Source organism: Euleptes europaea, chromosome 1 (genome assembly GCF_029931775.1).
Source record: "Euleptes europaea isolate rEulEur1 chromosome 1, rEulEur1.hap1, whole genome shotgun sequence".
Lineage (NCBI taxonomy): Eukaryota > Metazoa > Chordata > Lepidosauria > Squamata > Sphaerodactylidae > Euleptes > Euleptes europaea.
In genome coordinates, this window is record NC_079312.1 from 174,556,794 (window position 1) to 174,582,947 (window position 26,154).

The 26,154-nt window shown below is 50.1% G+C and overlaps 1 protein-coding gene across 1 annotated transcript; it reads left to right on the forward strand.

Moving 5' to 3' along the window:
• The first annotated feature begins 8,117 nt into the window (after positions 1-8,117).
• On the forward strand, positions 8,118-25,401 carry CFP (complement factor properdin). The gene is made up of 10 exons (XM_056849934.1): positions 8,118-8,196; positions 11,245-11,389; positions 11,538-11,698; positions 14,185-14,355; positions 17,816-18,013; positions 19,438-19,611; positions 20,117-20,311; positions 22,421-22,532; positions 22,843-22,993; positions 25,339-25,401. Exons 1-10 carry the CDS (start codon positions 8,118-8,120, stop codon positions 25,399-25,401), a joined length of 1,449 nt encoding a protein of 482 aa, XP_056705912.1.
• The last annotated feature ends 753 nt before the right edge of the window (positions 25,402-26,154 follow it).

Sequence of the window (26,154 nt, forward strand, 5' to 3'; positions counted from 1 at the left end):
TGCTTCTTACCATCTCTAAATATACATAGATAAAGAGATGCCAGATGTAGAAGAAGAGGAAGAAGAAGAGTTGTTTTTATATGCCAACTTTCTCTACCACTTAAAGGAGAATCAAATCGGCTTACAATCACCTTCCCTTCTCCTCCCCGCAACAGACACCCTGTGACGTGGGTGGGGCTGAGAGAGTGTGACTGGCCCAAGGGTCACCCAGCTGTGGAGGAGTGGGGAAACCAATCCAGATCACCAGATCAGCCTCCGCCGCTCATGTGGAGGAGTGGGGAATCAAACCCGTTTCTCCAGATCAGACTCCACCACTCCAAACCACCGCTCTTAACCACTACACCACGCTGGCTGGACACCCTATGTGACACCAGGGGAGAGTGTTAGGGTACACCAAAGATACATCCAAGGTGAGATGTAATAGATTACACTGGAGCTGAGATGGCCCAGGCTAGCCTGATCTCATCAGATCTTAGAAGCTAAGCAGAGTTGGTCCTGGTTAGCACTTGGATGGGAGACCACCAAGGCAGTCCTGGGTTGATATGCAGAGGCAGGCAATGGCAAACCACCTCTGTAGTACGTCTCTTGCCCTGAAAACCCTACAGGGTCACCATCAGTTGGCCGTGACTCAATGACACTTTCCACCACCACAGAGATGGCCCAGGACATTTTAGTGCCTGAGGTAGAAAATCCAGATCTGATGTTATTGTAGTGCTATAGCAATCCTTCACATGTAAGGCTATAGCAATCATTCACAGCTGGATTTTGGACGAGATAATCCAGTTGCAAAAGATTACTATAGCACAACAATACTGCAATATCCAATAGTATGTGGATGCAAGGGGTTGGGAAAAACCACCCTGAGATCCCGGAGAGCCACAGCCAGTCAGCATAAAAAGACTTATTTAGTTGGACCATGGGTCTGATTCAGTACAAGGAAGCTTCATAGGTCATCCCCAGAATGTAGGTGATGAGGTTCACAGATAGCAGCCTGGTCAGATCTATATAGAGTCCACCCTCCAGAGCAGCCATTTTCTCCCGGGGAACTGATCTCTGCAGCCTGGAGAGCAGTTGTAATCCCAAGAGAACTCCAGGCCTCGCCAGGAGGACAGCAAACTCAGCTTCAAATATGCCCATTGCAGTCTGTGACTGAGCATATATATGCCTCATATTGAGTCAGACCACCGATCCATCTAGCTAATCAAATTATAGGGTGAATCAGAGGATTCCTGGTTCTCTCCCTCTTGGAACGGTTCCCCTTAGCTACTGTTTTGCCATGATTCATCTCCTTACCTTTATTCAGCCCCCACCAACCTGGATCTGGCAACCCCACCCCCTGCCAATAGAGATCAGTTCACCTGGACCAGGGGTCGGCAAATTCATTAGTCAAAAGAGCCAAATATCAACAGTACAATTTCCCCTCCTCAGAGTCCAGGTCTACCGCCAAGAAAGCCAGTGGGTAGACATGGCCTCCCAATGGGACTCAGCTGGAGGCCAGGTCTACCAAAGGAAGCCCACCCCGCCCAACAGCTGATAGGCGGGGGGGCAGGAACTGCCGAGCTGCCCGCCCAGCAATCGCGCGGCTAGAGGGGAGGGGAGGCTTTAGCCTCCCAAACAATGAGGGCAAGGGAAAGGGGGACCTGGCCATTCTCCACGGCGGGGGGGGGGGGAGAGACAGCGCGCCCGCTCCCCTGCTCTCTCTCCACTCTCTCTCTCTCTCAGGCGCGCCGGCTCCGCAGCCCGACTGCCGGCGCGAGCGGGAGCGAAAGCAGGGGCTCCGAACCAAGTTCGGAGAGCCGCACTCAATGGCCCAAAGAGCCGCATGCGGCTCGGGAGCCACAGTTTGCAGACCCCTGACCTGGACAAAACGGCCACTTTGGCCATTGGACTTTATAACATTGAAGTCCCTCCCCAAACCCCGCCCTCCTCAGGCTCCACCCCCAAACCTTCCCACTGGTGGCAAGGAGGGACCTGGCAACCCTACCTGACTTACCTCACAGGGCTGTTGTGAGGATAAAATGGAGACGAGAAATGGAGACGAGCTTTGGACCTCCATTGGGGAGGAAGTCAGGGGTATAAAAAAACCACCAGAGGGCTGGGATGTCAAAAGTTTTTCTGGTTCCACTATGACTCTTGAAGTCTGACCCACAACCCCCCCTCCCTTGTGCATTTCATTTATTGCTGCACATAGCGTGTGTTGTGGTTTGGGATCTCCCTCTTGTGGCCACATCCAGCAATTACATTCTTATTGTCGAAGGCTTTCACGGTCAGAGTTCATTGGTTCTCGTAGGTTATCCGGGCTGTGTAACCGGATAGACCACGGTTACACAGCCCGGATAACCTACGAGAACCAATTACATTCTTATTTGCAAGGATCTGGGTTTGGCTTTTGTTATTGGCCATTTATGCATGGATGAATTTGCTGCTCCCTCTAAGCTCTTTTTTTAAATCTGCCTTTTAAAACGCTTATTCACGGCACCGAATCAAATGGGAAAGTCCGATGTTGATTGGAGCCGCGAATTATGCAATGATATCCCAGCGCGCAGAACTTTGCTCTGATAGGGCTGGGTTATCTCAATGGTGTTCCTCCCACAGCCATTTACCCAACTCTTTCCCCATCCTCTGTCATCCCCACATACATGCGGCAGCCACCTTCGAAAAAGCTTGTTTTCCATTGGAGATCTCGCTAAGGATTATGTCATCCTTTTTTTAAATTTCTCCCTGATAAAATAGCGATATACCAATAAATTGGTACCTCCCTCATGGGAGGTCTTGCCTTGGATTTTCCGCTCTCTGGATGCACATCTTCTCCACTCGAATTCTCAAAACTGAAAAACAAGTGGTCTCAGCATTCACGGCAATGGAAAAATATGCATCTACAGAGTGGCAAATTCAAGTCAAAACCTCCCATGCAGAAGTATCTTGATTCCCAAGAAAATCACAGAAATTCGAAAGGAAAGATGGGTCGTGAAAATGCAGAATGCTCCCTCGCTATAGGATTTGGGGGGGTGCGTCATGGAACCGCGGAAAAAAGTTGCCAGGATCAGGGAAGGCGATCAGGCTAGCCTGGGCATTAAGGCAACATTAATAAGGGGAAAGCCCTGACCTGGATGGCCCAGGCTAGCCTGATCTCGTCAGATCTCAGAAGCTAAGCAGGGTTGGCCCTGGTTAGTATTTGGATGGGAGACCACCAAGGAATACCAGGGTTGCTGTGCAGAGGAAGGCACTGGCAAACCACCCCTGTTAGTCTCTTGCCATGAAAACCCCAAAAAGGGGTCGCCATAAGTCGGCTGCGACTTCGCGGCACTTTACACACAATAAGGGGAAAAGAGAGGAAAGGCCACAAAAGAATTGCTTCTGCAAGACAGATATTGTTACTCCTAATTCCCACGAAATGTGCTTTACATCGGTCTTATGGTGAAGAAGAAGAAGAGTTGGTTTTTATATGTTGACTTTCTCTGCCACTTAAGGAAGAATCAAACCGGTTTACAATCGGTTTACAATCACGTTCCCTTCCCCTCCCCACAACAGACACCTTGTGAGGTAGGTGAGGCTGAGAGAGCTCTAAGAGAGCTGTGACCACCAGCCCAAGGTCACCCAGCTGGCTTCACGTGGAGGAGTGAGGAAACAAATCCAGTTCACCAGATTAGCCTCCGCCGCTCATGTAGAGGAGTGGGGAATAAAACCCGGTTCCCCAGATTAGACTCCACCGTTCCAAACCATCTCTCTTAACCACTACACCATACTGGCTAAAATGGTATGCCCAAGGCCACAGAGGAGGATGTTTGAGGCTGGATCTCCTGTTTACAAAACTATCCTGGGATGGCTTGCTCATGATCAGATCCGCTGTCTTGGAAAATGCCAACCTTTTGCTTCGAATGGTGCCCCCTTAAGCGGGCAGATCCCTTGTAACTCTGCGGGCTGGAAGGTGCCTTTGGAAGCAGATGGTAGCCCCCCTCCCCCAGATTGTCAGTGATGGTATGAGAGATACATTTTCGGCTGCTCATCTCTCCACTGCCTCCAGCAAACGGGCTGCTTTATTGTTTCGGAGACCTGTTTCGCTAAAGATGAGATCAGGACAAGAAACCCAGTCGGCAGACAAACAGCAGGAGTGCTTCTGTAATACCAATTCGTTAAAAAATATCATCTGACTATAGCCACCTTCTGGGCAGCTCATTGTGGGGATTTTAAACCAGGGTTAAAAGTAAGGTTTAAAAAGGTAAAGGTAAAGGTCCCCTGTGCAAGCACCCATGGGGTGACGTCACATCCTGATGTTTACTAGGCAGACTGTTTTACGGGGTGGTTTGCCATCACCTTCCCCAGCAAGCTGGGTACTCATTTTAACAACCTCGGAAGGATGGAAGGCTGAGTCGACCTTGAACCGGCTACCTGAAATCGACTTCTGTCGGGATCGAACTCAGGTCGTGAGCAGAGCTTGGACTGCAGTACTGCAGCTGACCACTCTGCGCCACGGGGCTCTAAGTAAGGTTGCCAGTGTGTAATCTGGAAAGTCCATTTATACAGGGCACATGCAGCGGGAGAGGGTGTCAGACAGAAACCCGGGAAGCTGCCCTCTGTCAGGGCACAGGCAGCAGGAGGGGGTGCCAGACTTCAACCTGGAAAGCTCCCCTCTTTCAGGGCACAGGCAGCAGGAGGTGGTGCCAGACTGCAACCCGGAAAGCTGCCATCTGTCAGAGCACAAGCAGCAAGAGGTGGTGCCGGACTTCAACCCGGAAAGCTGCTCTCTGTCAGGGCGCAGTCAGCAGGAGGGGGTGCCAGACTTCAACCCAGAAAGCTGCCCTCTTTCAGGGCACAGGAAGCAGGAGGGGGTGCCAGACTGCAACCTGTAAAGCTGCCCTGCATGCAGCAGGAGAAGTTACCATTCTTCCACCTCTTGTTCCATTCTTTTCTGGGTTCCCTTTGATGCTGCCATGTCTTTGTCAATTTGATCTTCAGATGTTAGCAGGTGACAAACGTCTCTCTCTATACTTGGGTAGCCACAGACGCCCCTGCGCGATGCACCTACGTCACGTCCGGTTTAACCCGGAAGTGACGGGGACGCTCTAGCGATCCCGGCCAAAACTCGATGGTTTCCATAGAGTTTTAGCCAAGGGTGCTAGAGCATTAGCGTCACTTTCGAGTTTACCCAAAAGTGACGTGTGTGCTGTGTCTGCGCGCGCATGCGCCGCGTCTGCACGCACATGCCTGCAGTGCCCGCGCACGTGCCCGCAGTGCCCGCCGGCCCTCAGCTGGCCGGCGGGCAGCCCGGTGGATGGGCGTTAGTTTACCCGCCACCACCGGGCAATTGGCAACCCTATGTGAATACCTTATGAGTTATACTAACAATATTGATATAATATAGCATTTGTATAGCACTTTCTCCATGTTCAAAGTGCTATACAAATGCTATTAGCATTGTTAAAGCTGCCCTTGCTGATTTCTGCAGATTAAAGCAGAGAAGAAAGCTGGGCCGTTTGCCCGGCCAGCTAGCAACTTGGCATCTAAGGCTGCCAAGTCTGGGTTGGGAAATTCCTGACAACTTATGAGGAGGGTGAGGATGGAGAGAGAAGGAAGCTCAGCACAGTATAGTGCCATAAAGTCCACCTTACAAAGCAGCTACAGTATTTCCCCCAGGGTTGCCAACCCCAGGGTTTGGAAAATACCTGGAGATTGGCAGGTGGTGCCTAGGAAGGTGGGGTTTAGGGAGGGGAGGGACTTCGGTAGGGTATAATGCCATACAGTCCACCTTCCTAAGCAGCCATTTTCTCCAGGAGAAGTGGAATAAATGTTTTAAATAAGTAAACAATCACTAAGCAAGTGATTTCTGTTGTCTGAAGATGTGTTGTAATTCTGGGAGATCTCCGGGGCCCACTTCGAGGTTGTCAACTCTACTGGCATCTTGGTCGTAACTTCTCAGCTCCTTCTCAGAGAGCCAGCATGGTGTAATGGTTAAGAGTGGTGGACTTTAATCTGGAGAACCGGGTTCAATTCCCCACTCCTCCACAAGAGCGGTGGACTCTAATCTGGTGAACTGGATTGGTTTACCCACTCATATGAACATAAGAAAATAAGAAAGGTCATGCTGGATCAGACCAAGGCCCATGAAGTCCCGCAGTCTGTTCACCCAGTGGCCAACCAGGTGCCTCTAGGAAGCCCACAAGCAAGACGGCTGCAGCAGCAGCACTGTCCTGCCTGTGTTCCAATGCACCTAATATAATAGGCGTGCTTCTCTGATCCTGGAGAGAATAGGTATGCATCATGACTAGTATCCATTTTTACTAGTAGCCATGAATAGCCCTCTCCTCCATGAACATGCCCCCTCCCCTCTTCAAGCCTTCCAAGTTGGCTGCCATCACCACATCATGGGGCGGGGAGTTCCACAATTTAATTATGCGTTATATGAAGAAATACTTCCTTTTATCAGTTTTGAATCTCTCACCCTCCAGCTTCAGCAGATGACCCCGCGTGCTGGTATTATGAGAGAGGGAGAAAAGCTTCCCCCGGTCCACTCTCTCCATACCATGCATAATTGTATAGACCTCTGTCATGTCTTCCCTTAACCACCTTCTTTCCTAAACTCCTGCACATGAAGCCTGCTGGGTGACCTTTGGGCCAGTCACAGTTCTCTTAGAGCTCTCTCAGCCTCACCCACCTCACAGGGTGTCTGCTGTGGGGAGGGGAAGGGAAGGAGAGACTGCAAGCCAGTCTGATTCTTCTTAAGAGGTAGAGAAAATCGGCATATAAAAACCAACACTTCTTCTTCTAACTCTAAAAGTGCAGGAAGGATGGGATTCTCAGTCTCGCTCTTGTCACCCTGCCCCACTGGGAAAGAATGTCCCTTTTGTTCTACCCCATACAGCAGAGGTTAGGCCTTTCAGTGCCCTCTCTCTGCTTTGTTTGATCAAGCGAGATTCCATCTGTTCCTGGCTTTGGGGGCGGGGAGGTCTGCCAAGGCGGGTTTCTCCACCCTTGAGACCTTTGCCATCTTCCTCATTCTGCGGACAATAATCCCCTTCCCTTGGCTGGAGCCTCTCTCCACTCCCTTTTCATTCTTAAGAAGAAGCTGACCGTCCGCTCTTACACCGTGGCCATGAACAGCTGCTCTGGCGACTGACACGGGATCCGACTCTCGCCTCTTAATTTAGATTGGTGTCGTGCCAAGCGGTTGTTCCCAGAAGTCGTTGTGCAAGACCCAAGAAGGAGTGGGTGGGGGAAAGGCCCTCACTTCTCCAAATTGCAGCATCGTAACCATTCCAAGCCCTCAAGCCCCAAAGAGTAAATATTTGTTGCAAGTAGCGCTTCATAGCTTTTGCAGAACCACTCCGGTGGAGGTGGCGATCGCTGACCATCTGTTGCGATTGGTCTTTTAACAACAGCTGGATTGGGTGGACATTTATCCAGTGCTGCTGATTTATTTCCAAGACTTGGGTGGGTGGGGTTTCCCTTCTGATTTCTGCACATCAAACAGGGTTGCCAACTGCCTGAGGGGAAAAAATGCCCTGCTTCTTTAAGAAAGGCTGAACGGGATGGATTTCCTCTGTGCCAGGAAAAGCTTCAGCTGCCTGATGCCACACATCTGTTATCTGTTAAAGGGGCAAGACATTTTTTTTCTCTCCGAGTTGTCGGCAACCCTAACACCGACCTGTTGCTAAAGGCACAAGAGCAGGCTGGACTGGCTGTTTTAGGTCACTAGGTATTCCCAGCGATGTATCAAGAGTTTGGAAATGTTATAAAAAACATCGCTTTAAAAGGGTTTTTGGATGCCACGGCTAAAAAATGGTTGGAAGACGTCTTCACAGCTAAAGGGGCCAAACAAAGTGCGAACAGTATTTTTTGTGTTGGCAACCCTAATCATCTGAGGGAGGTGTTGCACAGCTGCTTCCTCCACTCAGGTGCTACAGGCCACCCTCCAGATGATGCACAATCCAGTCTACAGCGCCTTCCTCATCTTGCAGGGTCTCAGGCCAAGTCCCCAGGAGGGAGGGATTTCCCAGGCCAGCCCCAGGGGGTTGAGTCAGCCGGAGGCTTATAGGAGGGGCTGGCCTGGGACTTCCCTGTCTGGCTGCTCAAAACGTCCTCACTCTTTGCCATGCCAGATCCTCGCTCAGTTTGCAGCCATGGAGCTCTCCGGGATGACTCGGGTTCATCTCCTGCTGGCGGTAGTCTGGGGGCTGGGCTGTCTGGAGACCCCTGCAGGTAAGGGGAGGGAGAGAGCAGGCTATCTAGAGGAATTTGGCTCCTGGGTCCTTGTTAAGAGCATCCTGGCGAACAGCTTAGGAACACACCTCTGATCTAAACGCTAGGGGGGAAATTATTTATTTATTATCAGTGGTAGTAGTATTATTAGTAGTAGTGGTATTTGCTCACACAAGCATCTGTTGTAAAATTGTCAACGTTTCCGGATGTGTATCACACCAACCAGGGACAAAATTTATTAGGGCGCCCCAGGACTGGCATGATTGCCTGAGGGTCACCACCAAGGAACTGTAGTTAAATAAAGCACGATGTTGCATTAGGTCTCAACTGAGCTAGAGAGTCTTCTAGGAAGAGGGGGGGGGTTGAATGGCATACCTACAGAATCCCCAATCTGTCATTGCTACCAAACACCAGGTAAAGAGGCCCCTTGTTGAGTGAGATGCAATCTTTTTGGGGCTATAGCTGCTCCTGCCTAGCTAACTCTCTCCCTGTAATGCCTACCCCTTTTGCTACAAACACCAGGTTGGCATTATCTGGGATCAAATCTTAGATGGTGGTTTTTCTTTCTTTCTTAGCGCCAACAAGGAAAGGGGCAAGCCGGCTTAGAAGAATGAGAGAGAGATTGTTATAAGGATATCTCAAGTGCCAATTAAAAAAACAAACAACCCAAGCCAAGAGAGCCAGCGTGGTGTAGTGGTTAAGAGCGGTGGTTTGGAGCGGTGGCGTCTGATCTGGAGAAGCGGGTTGCATTTCCCACTCCTCCACGTGAGCGGCGGAGGCTAATCTGGTGAACTGGATTTGTTTCCCCACTCCTACACATGAAGCCGGCTGGGCGACCTTGAGCTAGTCACAGTCTCTCAGCCCCACCTACCCCACAGGGTGTCTGCTGTGGGGAGGGGAAGGGAAGGCAATTGTAAGCCCATTTGATTCTCCCTTAAGTGGTAGAGAAAGTTGGCATATAAAAGCCAACTCTTCTTCTTCTTCCCTGTGGCATGGGGTGGGTGGCAGCTACGGGAGACTGGGGCAGCAAAAAAAAAAAAGGGGGGGAACCTATGCTAGGGAAACCCCACTGGCACCGAGCTGTATTGGCATCCACAGAGGCAATGGGGAAACCATACGAGCCTGTCCCCATGTGGAAAACACCCCAGGCAAAGGGTGGGGGAAAGCCCCTCCCATTTCAGCACATCTGGCCTTTGCTAGGTCTTTTATGCATGGCTGTTTCCCTCGCCCTCACCCCTCCGAGGACTTCGGGTCTTTGAGTTGATTGTGCGTGCCGTTTCTGACCGTCAGAGGTCTCCTCGCTCTCCCCCCACCCATGTTTGGCCTGTGTTTCTAAATTTGAGATAAAACAGATCTCTGAAAACACGGGCGAAACGCAGGCAAAAGCAGGGGGAGAGCGAGGCGACCCCTGACGTTCAGAAACAGTACGCATAAGCAACACAAAGACCCCAAGTCATTGGAGGGGTGACGGCAAAGGAAACGGCCATGCATAAAAGACCTTAAAGAGCTAGTGTTGCCAAACCACAACCTGGAGATCCATTCAATGCCTTTCAAATCCCTGATGATGCACAGTCCCTCTTCAGGCTCCACTCCAACAATCTCCAGGTTATTTCCCAACCCGGAGCTGGCAACCCTGCTGTTACTGGCAAGCAACCTTATGCGTGTGCAATCCAGAAGCTTAACAGAGGCATATGATGGAAGCAGGAAACTCATAAGAGCTGCACAACAGATGTTTCCCTCTGCACTTTTAGGACTGGCTAATGGCGCAGAGTGGTACTGCTGCAGTACTGCAGTCAAAAGCTCTGTTCACGACCTGAGTTCGATCCCGACGGAAGTCGGTTTCAGGCAACCGGCTCAAGGTTGACTCAGCCTTCCATCCTTCTGAGGTCAGTACAATGAGTACCCAGCTTGCTGGGGGTAAAGGGAAGATGACGGGGGAAGGCACTGGCAAACCACCCCGTAAACAAAGTCTGCCTAGGAAACATCTGGATGTGTCGTCACCCCATGGGTCAGGAATGACCCGGTGCTTGCACAGGGACCTTTACCTTTAATGGGTAATATAGGAAGCCTAATCCACATAGGTCTGACTGGGGTGGCCTGGCTAGTCCGCTCTCGTCAGATCTTGGATGCTAAACAGGGTTGGCCCCGGTTAGTACTTGGATGGGAGGCCACCAGTCCAGGGCTGCTACGCAGAGGCAGGCAATGGCCAACCACCTCTGTTCACCGCTTGCCTTGAAAACCCTACGGGGTCACCATAAGTTGCCTGCGACTCCAGGGCACTTTCCATGACCGAATCCACATTAGGAATTCTGAGTACAGCACCGGGATGTGTTTTGTTTTGTTGCTTTAGTTGCAAGCCTCCTCAAGCAGGTCTCTGGGGGAAAGTGGTGCAGAAATGTTCCAAATAAATAAATACCAACTTGTGTGTGTATATGTGTGCGAAGAGGGGCTGTGGCTCAGTGGTAGAGCATCTGCTTGGCGTGCAGAAGGTCTCAGGTTCAACCCCCGGCATCTCCAGCAAAAGGGACTAGGCAAGAAGGTGATGTGAAAGACCTCAGCCTGAGACCCTGGAGAGCCGCTGCCAGTCTGAGTAGACAATACTGACTTTGATGGACCAAGGGGTCTGATTCAGTATCAGGCAGCTTCATGTGTTCAAGAAGAAGAAAAGTTGGTTTTTATATGCCAATTTTCTCTACCTTTTAAGGAGAATCAAACTGGCTTACAACCTCCTTCCCTTCCTCTCCCCACAACAGACTCCTTGCGAGATAGGTGGGGCTGAGAGAGTTCAGAGAGAACTGTGACTAGCCCAAGGTCACCCAGCTGGCTTCATGTGGAGGAGCAGAGAATTGAACCTAGTTCTCCTGTTTAGAGTCTGCTGATCATGTGGAGGAACGGGGAATCAAACCAGGTCCTCCAGATTAGAGTCCAGAGCTCCTAACCCCTACAACATGCCGGCTTTCTGGGTGCACACATGTGTGTCCAGGTGTGGGGGATTCCTCCCTCCCTGCTTGTAGCTGTGTTTCAACTGCTTCTTTCTTTCACGGGCAGAGGCTGTGTTTTGCTACGAGAGATTTGACGAGACCTCCGGATCCTGCGTCGAGCTGCTAGGAGATGATTTAAGCCAGGAGGACTGCTGCCTCAATCTTAACTCCGGCTTCCGATTGCATAAGGATGCGCCTTGTGAGTCCTGCCGGTGAGTGAGGCCCTTGCTACTTATCGCTGAGCTGTGAGTCTCCCGCGCACCTACAGCAATATCCCAAGCTGGAGCTGGTGACGCAGGAGACGCGTGTCCCATTCTGGTGTCTTTTTGACCGTCTTCCCTTTCCTGCCTTTTGCCATAGCCCAGCTGCGTGGAGTGAATGGTCGCCGTGGACTCCCTGCTCCGTTTCCTGTGAGGAAGGGACCCAGCAGCGCAGCCAGACATGCTACGGCCAGGGCGCCTGCGAGCAGGGCCCCCGCCGGTGGGAGCTGAAACCCTGCGGCTTGGGGGAGTGCTGTCCTGGTAAGTCCCTTGGCTCTGCTGTTGTGGGCCATGCTTCTGCGCTCAGGAGGAAGCCAGATGTGACATTAGGGTTGCCAACCTCCTCGTACTAGCTGGAGATCTCTTGCTATTACGACTGATCTCCAGCCGATAGAGATCAGTTCCCCTGGAGAACATTGGGCTCTATGGCATTGAAGTCCCTCCCCTCCAACCCCCCCTCAGGTTCCACCCCCAAAACCTCCTGCTGGTAGCAAAGAGGGACCTGGCAACCCTACTCCAGGTAGGGTTACCAACCTCCAGGTAATAGCTGGATATCTCCTGCTATTACAACTGATCTCCAGCCAATAGAGATTAGTTCACCTGGAGAAACATGGCCACTTTGGAAGGTGGACTCTATGGCACTGATGTCCCTCCCCTCCCCAAATCCCACCAGACTGCCCTAAAAACCTCCCACTGGCGGTGAAGAGGGACCTGGCAACCCTACTCCAGGTGGTGGCTGGAGATCTCCTGCTATTACAACTGATCTCCAGCCAATAGAGATTAGTTCACCTGGAGAAACATGGCCACTTTGGAAGGTGGACTCTATGGCACTGATGTTCCTCCCCTCCCCAGATCCCACCAGACTGCCCTAAAAACCTCCCACTGGCGGTGACGAGGGACCTGGCAATCCTACTCCAGGTGGTGGCTGGAGATCTCCTGCTATTACAACTGATTTCCAGCCGGCAGAGATCAGTTCCCCTGGAGAAAATGGCCGCTTTGGCCATTGGACTCTATGGCATTGAAGTCCTTTCCCTCCCCAAACGCCACCCTCCTCAGTCTCCGCCCCAAAAGCCTCTCGCTGGTGGTGAAGAGGGACTGGCAACCCTATGTGACGTCGGAGTCCGTTCTGTACCCTGTGTGAGCTTGGCCACCTCCTTAGTGTAGGGTTGCCGGCTCCAGGTTGGGAAATACCTGGAGATTCTGTGGGTGTGGTTTGGGGAGGGGAGGGACTTCAATGGGGTATCATGCCATAGAGTCCACCTTCCAAAGTAGCCATTTTCTCCAGGTGAACTGATCTCTGTCGCCTGGAGATCAGTAGTAATAGTGGGAGATCTCCCCGCCGGGGAAGCTGGCAACCCTATCTGCATCCCTAAATTGCCAGGAATTTCCCAACCCAGAGTTGGCCACTCCAGTTATCTTTGGCATACATTTTCAGTGTCTGGGACCTGTGTTGTTCTCTACAGCTCTTTGGGCTATAAAACTATGCTCTCTTGAGTCCTGTTGATTGTGGCTGATTTTCCCCCTTCGCTGCATTACTTTGATTTAAACATATTGGTTGAATCTTTTGCTTTAATCTCTGGAAATAGCTCAGCCTCTCTGTCTCTGACGCTTTTAGCTTCATCTTTAGTAAAAACACTCTAATATGGGTGCTGTCTCTTGACGAAGCACGGCCATGTTTTGTAATGTAAATATATGCATTTGATCATCTTACCTGCATTGCTTACTGATGAGAAATGAAGACTTCTGGGCATCGTGATGGCTAGCAGATAGATAAGAACATAAGAAAAGCCTAACTGGGTCAGACTGAGGTCCATCAAGTCCAGGGGTCTGTTCACATAGTGGCCAACCAGGGGATGCCAACGTCCAGGTGGTAGCTGGAGATCTCCTGCTATTACAACTGATCTCCAGCGATAGAGATCAGCTCACTTGGAGAAAACGGCCGCTTTGGCAATTGGACTCTATGGAATTGATGTCCCTCCCCTCCCCGAACCCCGCCATCCTCAGGCTCGGCCCCCCAAACCTCCCACCAGTGGCGACGAGGGACCTGACAACCCTAGCTATCAGGTAGGGTTACCAGTTCCGAGTTGGGAAATACCTGGAAATTTGGGGGGTAGAGGAGGGCAGGGTTTGGGGAGGGGAGGGACCAATGGGGTATCATGCCATAGAGTCCACCTTCCAAAGTGGCCATTTTCTCCAGGTGAGCTGATCTCAGTCGCCTGGAGATCAGATATAATAGAGGGAGATAACCAGCCACAACCTGGAAGTTGGCAATCCTAGTACAAAACAACACTTCCGGATCAGTGCACATTTTGCAATAAACTTGCTTCATCAGTTGTTGTTCTTCTATTATTTCATGCGTATTGCATACAACTGGTTTTGTTTTAATTGAAACTGGACTATTGCATTTGAGCACGGAATTCTTCATGGAACTGTGCCTTGAGGGTGAAGTAACCCGGCGTCAGTCTCCTATAAAGAAATAGGAGTGATTATTTTCTACTTACCTTGGTTGTCTGAACATTGAAGACGTGGTTGATTTGTATTTTTTGTACTGAGGTTTATTTTTCTTGATTTTTGAATGCTATTAACAGTAAATGAATGTCAGATATTGAGCTTGGGTGCTGCTGTTATCTTTAACTAGAGTTCTGTTCAGCACATGGTTGTTATAGCTTAGAATTTTCTCTACTACCTGGAGGTTGGCAACCCTATCGCAGGCCTGTCCCTTGACATAAATTCTTGTTTCCGTGCAGTGATGGGGGGCTGGTCCGAATGGGGGGCCTGGAGCCCTTGCTCGGTGACCTGTCTCAAAGGGATCCAGACCAGGCAGAGGACCTGCACCAATCCCGCACCTGAATGTGGAGGCACGTGCCCAGGAGACAACATCGAGACGCGTTCTTGTGACACCAGGCAGATCTGCCCAAGTAAGTTTTGGCGACGGGAGAAATGACGGGAGACTGAAGGGCTCCAGGATGGGAACAGGGATGGAATGGCAGAACGGGGGAAACAATTGCATAGAAGGTTGAGGAGAGGGGAGAGGTAAGGGAGGATTAGGCATGGATTAAAAGGTAAAGGTAGTCCCCTGTGCAAGCACCGGGTCACCCATGGGGTGACATCACATCCCGATGTTTACTAGGCAGACTTTGTTTACGGGGTGGTTTGCCAGCGCCTTCCCCAGTCATCTACACTTTACCCCCCACCAAGCTGGGTACTCATTTTACCGACCTTGGAAGGATGGAAGGCTGAGTCGACCTTGAGCCGGCTACCTGGAACTGACTCCCGTCGGGATGGAACTCAGGTCATAGGCAGAGCTTTTGACTGCAGGACTGCTGCTTACCACTCTGCGCCACGGGGCTCTTTAGGCATGGATTATCTGGGCCTTTTATGCGTGGCTATTTCCCTTGCCGTCACCCCTCTGATGACTTTGGTTCTTTGTTTTGGTTATGCATGCTGTTTCCGACCATCAGAGGTCGCCTGGCTCTCCCCCTGCATTTCCCTGCGTTTTGCCAGTGTTTTCAGGGACCTGTTTTATCTCGAATTTTATCTCATCTGTGAAGAGTAGGGTTGCTAGCCCTAGGTTAGGAAATACCTGGAGATTTTGGGGGTGGAACCTGAGGACAGCAGGGTTTGGGGAAGGGAGGGACTTCAGTGGGGTACGATGCCATGGAGTCCACCTTCCAAAGGGGCCATTTTCTCCAGGGGAACTGATCTCTATAGGACTCTATGGCATTGAAGTCCCTCCCCTCTCCAAACCCCGCCCTCCTCAGACCCCACCCCCAAAATCTTCAGGTATTTCCCAACCCGGAGCTGGCAACCCTAGCTTTCACACATCATTGGATATTGTGCTGGAAATTCACTATAGCAATTATTTCCAGCTGGGTTTTCCTGCGTGGATAGGGTTGCCACTTCCAGGTTGGGAAATATCTGGAGATTTTGGGGGCAGAGCCTGAGGAGGGCGGGTTTTGGGGAGGGGAGGGACTTCAATGCCATAGAGTCCATTTGCCAAAGCGGCCATTTTCTTCAGGGGGAACTGAACTCTATTGGCTGGAGATCAGTTGTAATAGCGGGAGATCTCCAGCTCGTACCTGAAGATTGGCAACCCTATGAGTGGAGCAATGGCCATTTATGCATGGCTGTTTCCTCGCGGTCACCCCACTGACTACTTGGGGTTTTTGCTTTGATTATGCTTGCCTTTTGCAACCGTCAGGGGTTGCCTCGCTCTCCCTGTGTGTTTCCCCGTGTTTTCTGGATGCTGGCAAAACACGAATCCAGAAAACGTGGGCAGAACGCACGGAGAGAGTGAGGCTATCTCTGACGGTCGGAAAATGGAAGCATAATCGAAGCATAGCCCTGAAATAGTATGTAGGTGACTGCGAGGAAACAGCCATGCATACGTGGCCATTGCTCCACACATAGGGTTACCAACTTCCAGGTACTAGCTGGAGATCTCCTGCTGTTACAGCTGATCTCCAGCCGGCAGAGTGACCACGAGGGGACACCCGTGCATAAATGGTCAACATGTATGGAAGCAGTGAGTTCTGCCCCCCTAAATCCGGTGCTCAAAGGGGATCAGCTTGTTTGTCTAGATCCTCCAGCAATGGCTTTTGCAAGCCTCAGAAGTTTCTTTTGTGTTGCTATTGCCACATTCTTCACATTCAAGAAGCTTTGCCCATCTTTCGACCTCAGCTGGTTTCAGTTCAGTTATATGCGCTCCTGCCAATCCTGGTTTGGCTTGTTTGACTTTTTTCCACTGATACTGAGCATTGAACACATGCAGCTACCTTCTACTGAATCAGACTCTCGGTCCATCAAAGTCAGTATTGTCTACTCAGACCGGCAGTGGCTCTCCAGGGTCTTTCCCATCACCTACTTGCCTAGTCCCTTTAATTGGAGATGCTGGATTGAACCTGGGACCTTCTGCATGCCAAGCAGGTGCTCTACCACTGAGCCACGGCCCCTCCGTTATCCAGGATAGGGTTGCTCACATACAGGGGGTAGCTGGAGATCTCCTGGGATTACAACTGATCTCCAGGTGACAGAGATCAGTTCACCTGGAGGAAATGGCCGCTTTGGAAGGTGGACTCTATGCCATTGTATTCCATTGAAGTCCCTCCTTTCTCCAAACTCTGCCCTCTTCAGGCTCCACCCACAAAATCTCCAGGTATTTTCCAACCTAGACCTGGCAACCCTAATCCAGGATGAAGTCACCTCTAGGGAAGAACCCCTCTGTCTCTTCAGACCATCCCAAAGTCACAGAATCACAGAATCATAGTGTTGGAAGGGACCACCAGGGCCATCCAGTCCAACCCCCTGCACAACGCAGGAAACTCACAACTCCCTCCCCCACACACACCCAAGCGTACTGTACGAATGACTTGATGGGGAAATGGGTAGAGGACGAAAGGCATGGTTGGGGGGAAGAGATGGAAAGAGGAAGCCGACCTGTAGGGTTGCCAACTTCCAGGTGGTGGCTGGAGATCTCCTGCTATTACAACTGCTCTTCAGGTGACGGAGATCAGTTCACCTGGAGAAAGTGGCCTCTTTGGAAGGTGGACTCTGTGGTATTATACCCCATTGAAGTCCCCCCTCCCCAAACCCTGTTCCAGACAGGAATGGAAAGCTTTGTAAGCTGTGTGCTATATTGTAAGAATTTTTGCATAGGAATACATGCAATATGGAACCCAAGAAACAGTGAAGAACTAAAAACAACCAAAGAAGTAAACAGTACGAAACGGCTTGAGAGCCTCTGGAGGATAATTTCCGTCTTGTGCATGTTCTTGGACTGTTCTGTCAAGGATCTTGGACTGATTTGGTTACATATATAGGTGTTGAGCCATCGGTGGATATTTTGTGTTTGGTTTATGAACTATTGAAGAGCTGTCATTAGGCCTTTAGCCAATAATTAAGCAATTATATGTTTCATGTATAGGGTTGCCAGGTCCCTCTTCACCACCGGCGGGAGGTTTTTGGGGCGGAGCCCAAGGAGGGCGGGGTTTGGGGAGGGGAGGGACTTCAGTGCCATAGAGTCCAATTGCCAAAGCAGCCATTTTCTCCAGGGGAACGGATCTCTATCGGCTGGAGATTAGTTGAAATAGCAGGAGATCTCCAGCTAGTACCTGGAGGTTGGCAACCCTATTCATGTATTTGTATTCATGTATGTACACGGGTTTTTTTTGTCATCGTTGGTCTATGTATCATTCTGAATACACATGCAGAACATCTTTTGTTATAGCGTTGTGGCAGTGCTATGCGATTTCTTGTAACCCTACTGATCCAGCATGAGTGGAAAGAAGTATGCTCAACAGAAGGCATGCCTGTTATTTCTGCTCTGTTCTTATACCTTCTTCCTGTTCCCTAATCCTTCTCTGCCTACTTCTTTTGCAGCCCACGGGAGCTGGGGGAGTTGGGGGCCCTGGGAGGCCTGCTCTGCCACTTGCACCCCCGAAGGTTCAGCCGTGAAGCCTGGACAGCAGCGGCACCGTCAGTGCAACAACCCTGCGCCTTCCAGCAACCCTCGTGGCAACCCCTGCCCGGGAAATGGCCAAGAGTCACAAACGTGTGACGGACTGCCCTTTTGTCCACGTAAGAGGAAAGATGCCCCATAATCCACCCCTCCCCATCAAGTTCTACGTGATGACACGGGAGGACCAGTGAGAAATGCGGGGGGGGGGGATATTGCACCTGCCCCACGGACTGCTTTAACTTCCTTCTCTGCTCCCGGTTGCCCCTTTCAGTGCATGTCCAAGCCAAAAGCCTCGCTTTCTGCTGGGGTTGCTGGGCAACCACACAATGCCAACCGTGATCTCGTGAGATTTTTCAATCTCTCCGGTGGCATTTTCTGTCTTGCGGCAGATTTTAAGCCCCCCATTCAAAAAAACATTTCTGGATTTTTCTGCAAATCTAGGGGCTCCCCAGGTTTGTAGAAACTTTCCCCCTTATCTGTGTTTACCCAACTGTGTGGGTTTTTTGATCTGCACACTGGTGGACGGGGTAAGAATTAGATTCATGGATGGTCCCAGTTTTCGTTCCATTCTCATAACCAGTAAGATGGTGACTTTCAGAACAAACGGTCCAGAAGCAACATATTACCATGTGCCATATAGATTCAGAGTGATTTTATCTGGTATTCTCCCAGCAAGTTAGTTCCCTGCCATATAGGGAATGGCACATTTTTAGAGAGGCGGAAAGTCTAAATGTGATTTTGCAATGCCCTTGCCTGCGCCAGACTTTATTAGGGGCCTTTGTAGCTTTATCCGCTGATTTGCTGATATGATACTGCCCTTGTACAAATGTATGGTGAGACCACACTTGGAATACCGTGTACAGTTCTGGTCACCACACCTAAAAAGAAGTATTATAGAGCTTGAGAAGGTGCAGAAAAGAGCAACCAAAATGATCAGGGGACTAGAGCAACTGCCCTATGAGGAGTGGTTAAAACCTTAGGGCTGTTTAGCTTGGAAAGAAGGCGGTTAAGGGGAGACATGATAGAGGTCTATACAATTATGCATGGTATGGAGAGAGGGGACAGGGAGGAGCTTTTCTCCCTCTCTCATGATGCCAGAACGAGGGGTCATCTGCTGAAGCGGGAGGGTGAGAGATTCAGAACAGGTAAAAGGAAGTATTCACACAACGCATAGTTAATGTGTGGAACTCCCTGCCCCAGGAAGTTGTGTTGGCGGCCAGCTTGGAAGGCTTTAAGAGGGGAGTGGACATGTTCATGGAGGAGAGGGCTATCCATGGCTACTAGTCTAAATGGATGCTAGTCATGATGCATTCCTCTTCTCTCCAGGGTGAGAGGAGCATGCCTACTATATGAGGTGCTGTGGAACACAGGCAGGATGGTGCTGCTGCAGTCGTCTTGCTTGGGGCTTCCTAGAGGAACCTGGTTGGCCGCTGTGTGAACAGACTGCTGGACTTGATGGGCCTTGGTCTGATCCAGCATGTCCTTTTTAATGTTCTTATGTCCTTATCCGTGTAATTCCTTCTCTGTCTGCATTGCCCCTCAGAGGATGGCAACTGGGGCAACTGGAGGCCTTCCGGCGACTGCTCGGCGACCTGTGGGGTTGGCCGGCAACTGGAGAAGCGTCTATGTGACAGCCCTGCACCGAAGTATGGAGGGGAAAGCTGCCACGGGGCACAGGTGCGCGGTCTGGCCTGCAACACCCAGGTGCCATGTCCAGGTAAAAAGGAATAAGCCAGGAGAGGGGAGCTCACCATGAGTGGGTGCCAAGAGCCGTGGGTCCAGAGACTGGCCGGTCTTGCTCTTCTTGTCAGCTCCTCTCGCCGCCACCACAACCCAGCGTGGTATAGTGGTTAAGAAGAAGAAGAAGAGTTGGTTTTTATATGCCGACTTTCTCTACCACTTAAGGGAGAATCAAACCGGCTTACAATCACCTTCCCTTCCCCACAACAGACACCCTGTGTGGTGGGTGGGGCTGAGAGAGCTGTGACTAGCCCAAGGTCACCCAGCTGGCTTCGTGTGGAGGAGTGGGGAAACAAATCCCGTTCACCAGAGTAGCCTCTGCTGCTCATGTGGAGGAGCGGGGGATCAAACCCGGTTTCTCCAGATCAGAGCCCACCGCTGTAAACCACTGCTCTTAACCACTACTCCACGCTGGCTGTGGACTCTAATCTGGTCCTGGTCCATGGAATCTGATCCTGTTTTTTTTTTAACTCTCTGCACAGTGGATGGACGTTGGGCTGAGTGGGCCGAATGGACGCCCTGCACCAGGCACACCTTCACCGGGAACATCGCCTGCCGTGAAATCCCTGGATTTCAGAGAAGGACCAGACGGTGCGTTGGACGGGCCCACGATGGGAAGCGCTGCCCAGATCACTATGCTGAGATGAGAAACTGCTACAACGTAGATCGTTGCCTCTGTGAGTATGTGCGTGGGGGTGTTTGTCAAAAGGCATGAAAACAGTGTTTTAGCCCTGAAGCATGTTTGGAAAGCAGAACTTCAAAAGCTAGGAGTCACTGCCTTTTTTGTGTGTGTATGGTTGTTGGTTAAGAGTGGTTGGTTAAGAGCCCCGTGGTGCAGAGTGGTCAGCTGCAGTCGAACAGCTCTGCTCATGACCTGAGTTCGATCCCGACGGAAGTCAGTTTCAGGTAGCCGGCTCAAGGTTGACTCCGCCTTCCATCCTTCCAAGGTCGGTCAAATGAGTACCCAGCTTGCTGGGGGTAAACTGTAGATGACTGGGGAAGGCACTGGCAAACCACCCCGTAAAACAAAGTCTTCCTAGAAAATGTCAGGATGTGACATCACCCCATGGGTCAGGAATTACCCGGTGCTTGCACAGGGGACCTTTACCATTTTTATGGTTGGTGGGGTTGGGGGGAATCAGGGAATCTTAGATCTGAATTTAGGAAAATTAAGAAAATTATGTGTTTTTTTCTTTTTCAAACAACATAAAACAAGACATACAACATACAATACTTGCAACATGATCCTCATCAGTTACATTTTGGAGCGGGTCTAAGTCATTTTGTACCGTCTTGCTTCATTCTAGAAACTCATTCTTAAATTTTAGTAGAAAATAAGTCTATTACAAAACAAAAACTAAGTATATACTGACACCTTCATCTAGACTATTTGAATTACATTGAATGTTTATTATTATGTGGTACTAATACTTTACACTAATCCTCTCACTTGGCATCATTAAAAATAAGTAACACTGCATATTTAATATTTTTAATACTGTCAATATAAACTTTTTACCTGTAAGACACAGAATATAAACTTCTAAACATTTGTAGCTAGTATGTTAGTCTGTACGGCAAAATATCAATTCTCTTTAATCGATATATTTATTTGCTTATCATTATTTAATACCCACAATTACATTTCTCTTCAGGAGCTCTTGCGCATACATTATTCTGCCACATATTCATAACACAATTTCCAGTTCTTTTGAAATCCTTCCAGCGGTCTTTTTGTTCACGAAGGGAATGATATGTTGAGGGTATGGCATAGTGTTTAAGAGCGGCAGACTTCAATCTGGAGAACCGGGTTCGATTCCCCACTCCTCCGCGTGAAGCCTGCTGGGTGACCTCGGGCCAGTCACAGTTCTCTCAGAACTCTCTCAGCCCACACGGAGGCAGGCAATGGCAAACCACCTGTGAAGGTCTCTTGCCTTGAAAACCCTACGGCATCGGTGGGGAACGTCAGGCCCGGGGGCCGTATAAGGCCCGCAAAATCATTTGGCCCTTTGTGGGTCTGGCCCTTTGTGGGTCCTGGCAGATTTCTAGCTCACAAGGATCTAAGACTGGCGATCCGCCCCCTCCCACTGTGAGGAATAGCCTCTATTCAAGGCAGATGTGAGTTTGTTTTGCCAAGAAAAGGAACCTTCTTTCCCCCTTGCAGAAGAGTCATTAGCTATGGAGCTGCTAGGACCGCCCAAGAAACTATGTTAACCCTTTCCCACCTGGGCTGTGGAGAAACATCTTTCCTCTGTATTACAAGAGGGCTGGGGGTGGAAGCGGCAACAATGGAGGTTTTAAAAGGGGCAGGGCCAGAATGTGCGGCCAGCGAATGATGTTATAAATATCCAAATGGCCCTTAGCAGAAAAAAGGTTTCCCACCCCTGCCCTACGGGGTCGCCATAAGTCTGCTGTGACTTGACTAGCCCAAGGTCACCCAGCTGGCTTCACATGGAGGAGAGGGGAAACAAATCCAGTCCACCAGATTAGCCTCCGTCGCTCATTTAGAGGAGTGGGGGAATCAAATCCGGTTCTCCAGAGCAGAGTCCACCGCTCCAAACCACCGCTCTGAACCACTACACCACGCTGGCTTCCAGAGAGGGAAATTGAACCTGGTACTCCTGATTACAGCCCGTTGCTCTTAACCACGACACCACACTGGCGCTCCTAGGAGCAGTTGGAGAACCCCAACTAATGTTGCACTTTGTTAAAAAAAGCTTTCCTTTTATAGGTAACCAAGGAAATAATATATGGATAATTGGTCTGACATGTATGGCTTCTTTCAGTGTCGGGTGTGTGGTCAGACTGGAGTCCCTGGGGCCTGTGTGAGCCCCCTTGTGGGAAGAACCCAGTGAGATATCGCAAAAGGGAATGCAAGCCAACCTACCCTAATTACCCGTAAGTCTGAAATTGGGGGGGGGGGTACTGGGGGGAGGGGACCGGACTCCAAGCAGCGTTGCCAGCTCTAAGTAGGACCATACCTGGAGATTTTGGAGGCGGAGCCTGAGGAGGGTGGGGTTTGGGGAAGGGAGGGACTTCAATGGGGTATAATAAAAACGGGGTCCACCTTCCAAATCGGCTATTTTCTCCAGGGGAACTGATCTCTATCGGCTGGAGATCAGTGGTAATAGCAGGAGATCTCCAGCTAGTGCCTGGAGGTTGGCAACCCTACAGATCCGTGGTTTTGACATTTCCCCCTGGGCTGCAGGATGGACATTCAAGGCTCCGAAGGTGTCGGGAAGATGGTCAACACCAGCTTCTGGGGGAAACCGGTACCCAAGTGCGACCTCCTGGAAAATCAGAGGTTTCAGCTGGTGGAGAATGCCACGTGTCAAAATGTGCTGCCTTGTCTAGGTCAGGTGAAAATGGTGTGGTGGGACTTCTCAGGGAGGATAAAAGCTTTGTCTGTCCATGTGTTCATCTTGGGGAGGGTGGGCAGGCAGGGCATTCTTTGTCTGGAGCCTCCAGTGGTCTATGGCAACGTCCCAGGCAGGTCAGCCATGCGTCCTGGATAGGGTTGCCAGGTCCCTCTTTGCCACCGGCGGGAGGTTGTTGGGGTGGAGCCTGAGGAGGGCGGGGTTTGGGGAGGGGAGGGACTTCAATGCCATAGAGTCCAATTGCCAAAGCAGCCATTTCCTCCAGGGGAACTGATCTCTATCGGCTGGAGATCAGTTGTAACAGCAGGAGATCTCCAGCTAGTACCTGGAGGTTGGCAACCCTAGCTTGAAGGGAAGCTTGGCGTTAACCTCCTTCTAGAATCTCCATGTCTGTTGACTTTATAGCTGCCAGCCACCACCTGGAGGTTGGCAACCCTAGCCTGTGGGCATTCATTCATCTGTGAGGTCTGAGTCCGGTAGCACCTTAAAAACTGTTGGGTATAGGAAGCCAGTGTAAATTTCTCTTCTTTGTTAAGGACAGGAAGAGAAGCTGCCTCAAGGCAGTCACACACACCTTTTGGTTTTTCACAGAAGCAGCATGGATCGTCTCTGCTCTCTCAGGAGCAGAGAAGGCCATCTTTAAGCCATAGATTCCTGCTAGAGAAATCTAGCAAGTTTGTAGGTAACTGACAATGAAGAAAGGATTTCTTATATTATGTATCCCAGTTTACCATTTCCATTTATTTACTAGCTCCTTTGACCAAAGGTCTTGAGCTTAACCATAACAATAATACATAATACAACACCAAATAATCAATGTACAATACCCAACATATACTTAAGGGTAAAACACAGTAGAAAACAATTACTAAACATAGCATCACTAATACCATAACAATATATTCCCCCTGAACCAGCCTCATTGAACTGAAATCATTCAAATCACAAAATTTGTTTCAACATTCAACTTGCAGCTTACATGCTTATTTTATTTTGACGTTTGAGCGACATCCCCTCCGCCAAAAATCTTGCAACAGAACTAGTGATATCAGGGCGAATATCTCCCATTATGTGGGATATCACCCAGGACTCCAAGGGAAGTTTGTATTTAGACAATATTGGGGTGATCCAACATAACCGAGGAGCTGACAAAACAATAAGAGTCCCAATATCTCCAGATTTACATTCACAAACTCGATCTGAGTAGGGAATTTTCGCAAAACGACCTGACATCTCTGCAGTTGGATAAGCATTTAGTCTAGCAAGCATAAAGCCACGTCTATGGCCAATCCCAGTTTACCCTTCCTATTAGTAAAGATTTTTGATTCTATTAAACAGAAAGTCTCAGTCTGTTTTTGTTCTGTGCAATTTAATCTGACTCATGCAAACTCAAACCATCATACTTCCCTTCGCCAGAGGTTCTGGGGCATGCTTTCAGATGAGTGACTCGTTTGTCAATTTTCACAGTGCGGGGAGTCACTGCTTCCAGCCCTGGCCAGGCCCCGATATGATGGGAAAACAGGCTCCACTATGCTCATGCTCTCCTGACAATAACACCCGCCCCCCCGGGAAAATTGTTTGTGGCCCCCCTGTTAAGCCACATGGAGGGGGGGGAACACAGGAAACAGAGGAGGGTGTTGTTACAGTACCCATCGCCTCTGTCCTGCCCATAGAAACCTTAGATTCAGCCCTATAGCACGTTCCTGAGCTAACCCAGTTTGTCGAGCATCTGCTCGATATGCAGAAGGTCCCAGGTTCAATCCCCGGCATCTCCAGTTAAAGGGACCAGGCAAGCAGGTGATGCGAAAGACCTCTGCCTGAGACCCAGGAGAGCTGCTGCCAGACTGAGTGGGGAGGGGCTGTGGCTGTGGTAGAGCATCTGCTTGGCATGCAGAAGGTCCCAGGTTCAACCCCCAGCATTTCCACTTAAAAGGGACTAGGCAAGTAGGTGAATTGAAAGACCCCTGCCTGAGACCCTGGAGAGCCGCTGCCGGTCTGAGTAGACAAAACTGACTTTGATGGACTGAGGGTCTGATTCAGTAGAAGGCAGCTTCATGTGTTCAATTCTAACTGTCTTTTAGGGGAGGGGCTGTGGCTCAGTGGTAGAGCCTCTGCTTGGCATGCAGAAGTTTCCAGGTTCAATCCTCAGCATCTTCAGTTAATAGGAACAGATAGTAGGTGATGTGAAAGTCCTCTGCCTGAGACCCTGGAGAGCTGCTGCCGGTCTGAGTAGACAAGACTGACTTTGATGGACCAATGGTCTGATTCAGTAGAAGGGCAGCTTCATGTGTTTCATGTAACTTATGTTCTTTCTCCCTTTTTTCCAGACTGATTTTGCAGGAGCAGATGCCGTGGATTTCAGCGCTGGATGCTGCAATGGTGAAGGGTGATGCGCCACAACTATTTTTGCTTCCTGTGGCTTTTGTAGATCTCCTGTAACTTCCTTCCTCTTACTGAAACGGCCATCCTGGGACACTCCCTCTCCGTCAGAATAATCAGTATATTAATTTTTTTATAATGTGCCAAATCAGTATGTCTCTCTGGTGGGAGAGGTCGAGCCTCTAACAACTTGTTGTATTCTTGAAAGACAAGGGGTTTTGTATCCCCAGTTTCCAGTTCTTCAGACCCTCCCCCAATACTGTTCTCCTTCTATTTTGGTGTTTCTGAAGAGCTTGTCTACTTTCATTCTTACATTGTATGTTTTGTATGCTCTGTAAGTAAAACGTTTGTTGGGGACCCTTCCCTTGTCTTTCTGTTGAATGGGGGTAGGGTTGCCAGCGCTGGGTTGGGAAATCCCTGGAGATTTTGGGGGTGGAGCCTGAGGAGGGTGGGGTTTGGAGAGGGGCGGGACTTCAACACCATAGAGTCCAATGGCCAAAGCGGCCATTTTCTCCAGGTGAACTGATCTCTGTCGGCTGGAGATCAGTTGTAATAGCGGGAGATCTCCAGGCGCCACCTGGACATTGGCAACCCTAAATTGGGGGGGACAAAGTCATCATTCACCTTGCGCCGGTGCAGGGGAATATGTGCCTTGCCACATACTGCCATACAGCACAGGGCAGAAATGATTACCAAAAAATAAAAATACAAAAACTGCCTTCTCATTCTGGGCAGCTTCTGGTTCTCCTAGCCCTAGATATCAT

Coding starts and splice junctions, on each gene's coding strand:
- CFP (XM_056849934.1), top strand. CDS start 8,118: ATGGAGCTCTCCGGGATGACTCGGGTTCATCTCCTGCTGGCGGTAGTC. Junction 14,356..17,815: donor CACCAGGCAGATCTGCCCAA/GTAAGTTTTGGC, acceptor CTTCTTTTGCAG/CCCACGGGAGCTGGGGGAGT. Junction 18,014..19,437: donor CGGACTGCCCTTTTGTCCAC/GTAAGAGGAAAG, acceptor ATTGCCCCTCAG/AGGATGGCAACTGGGGCAAC.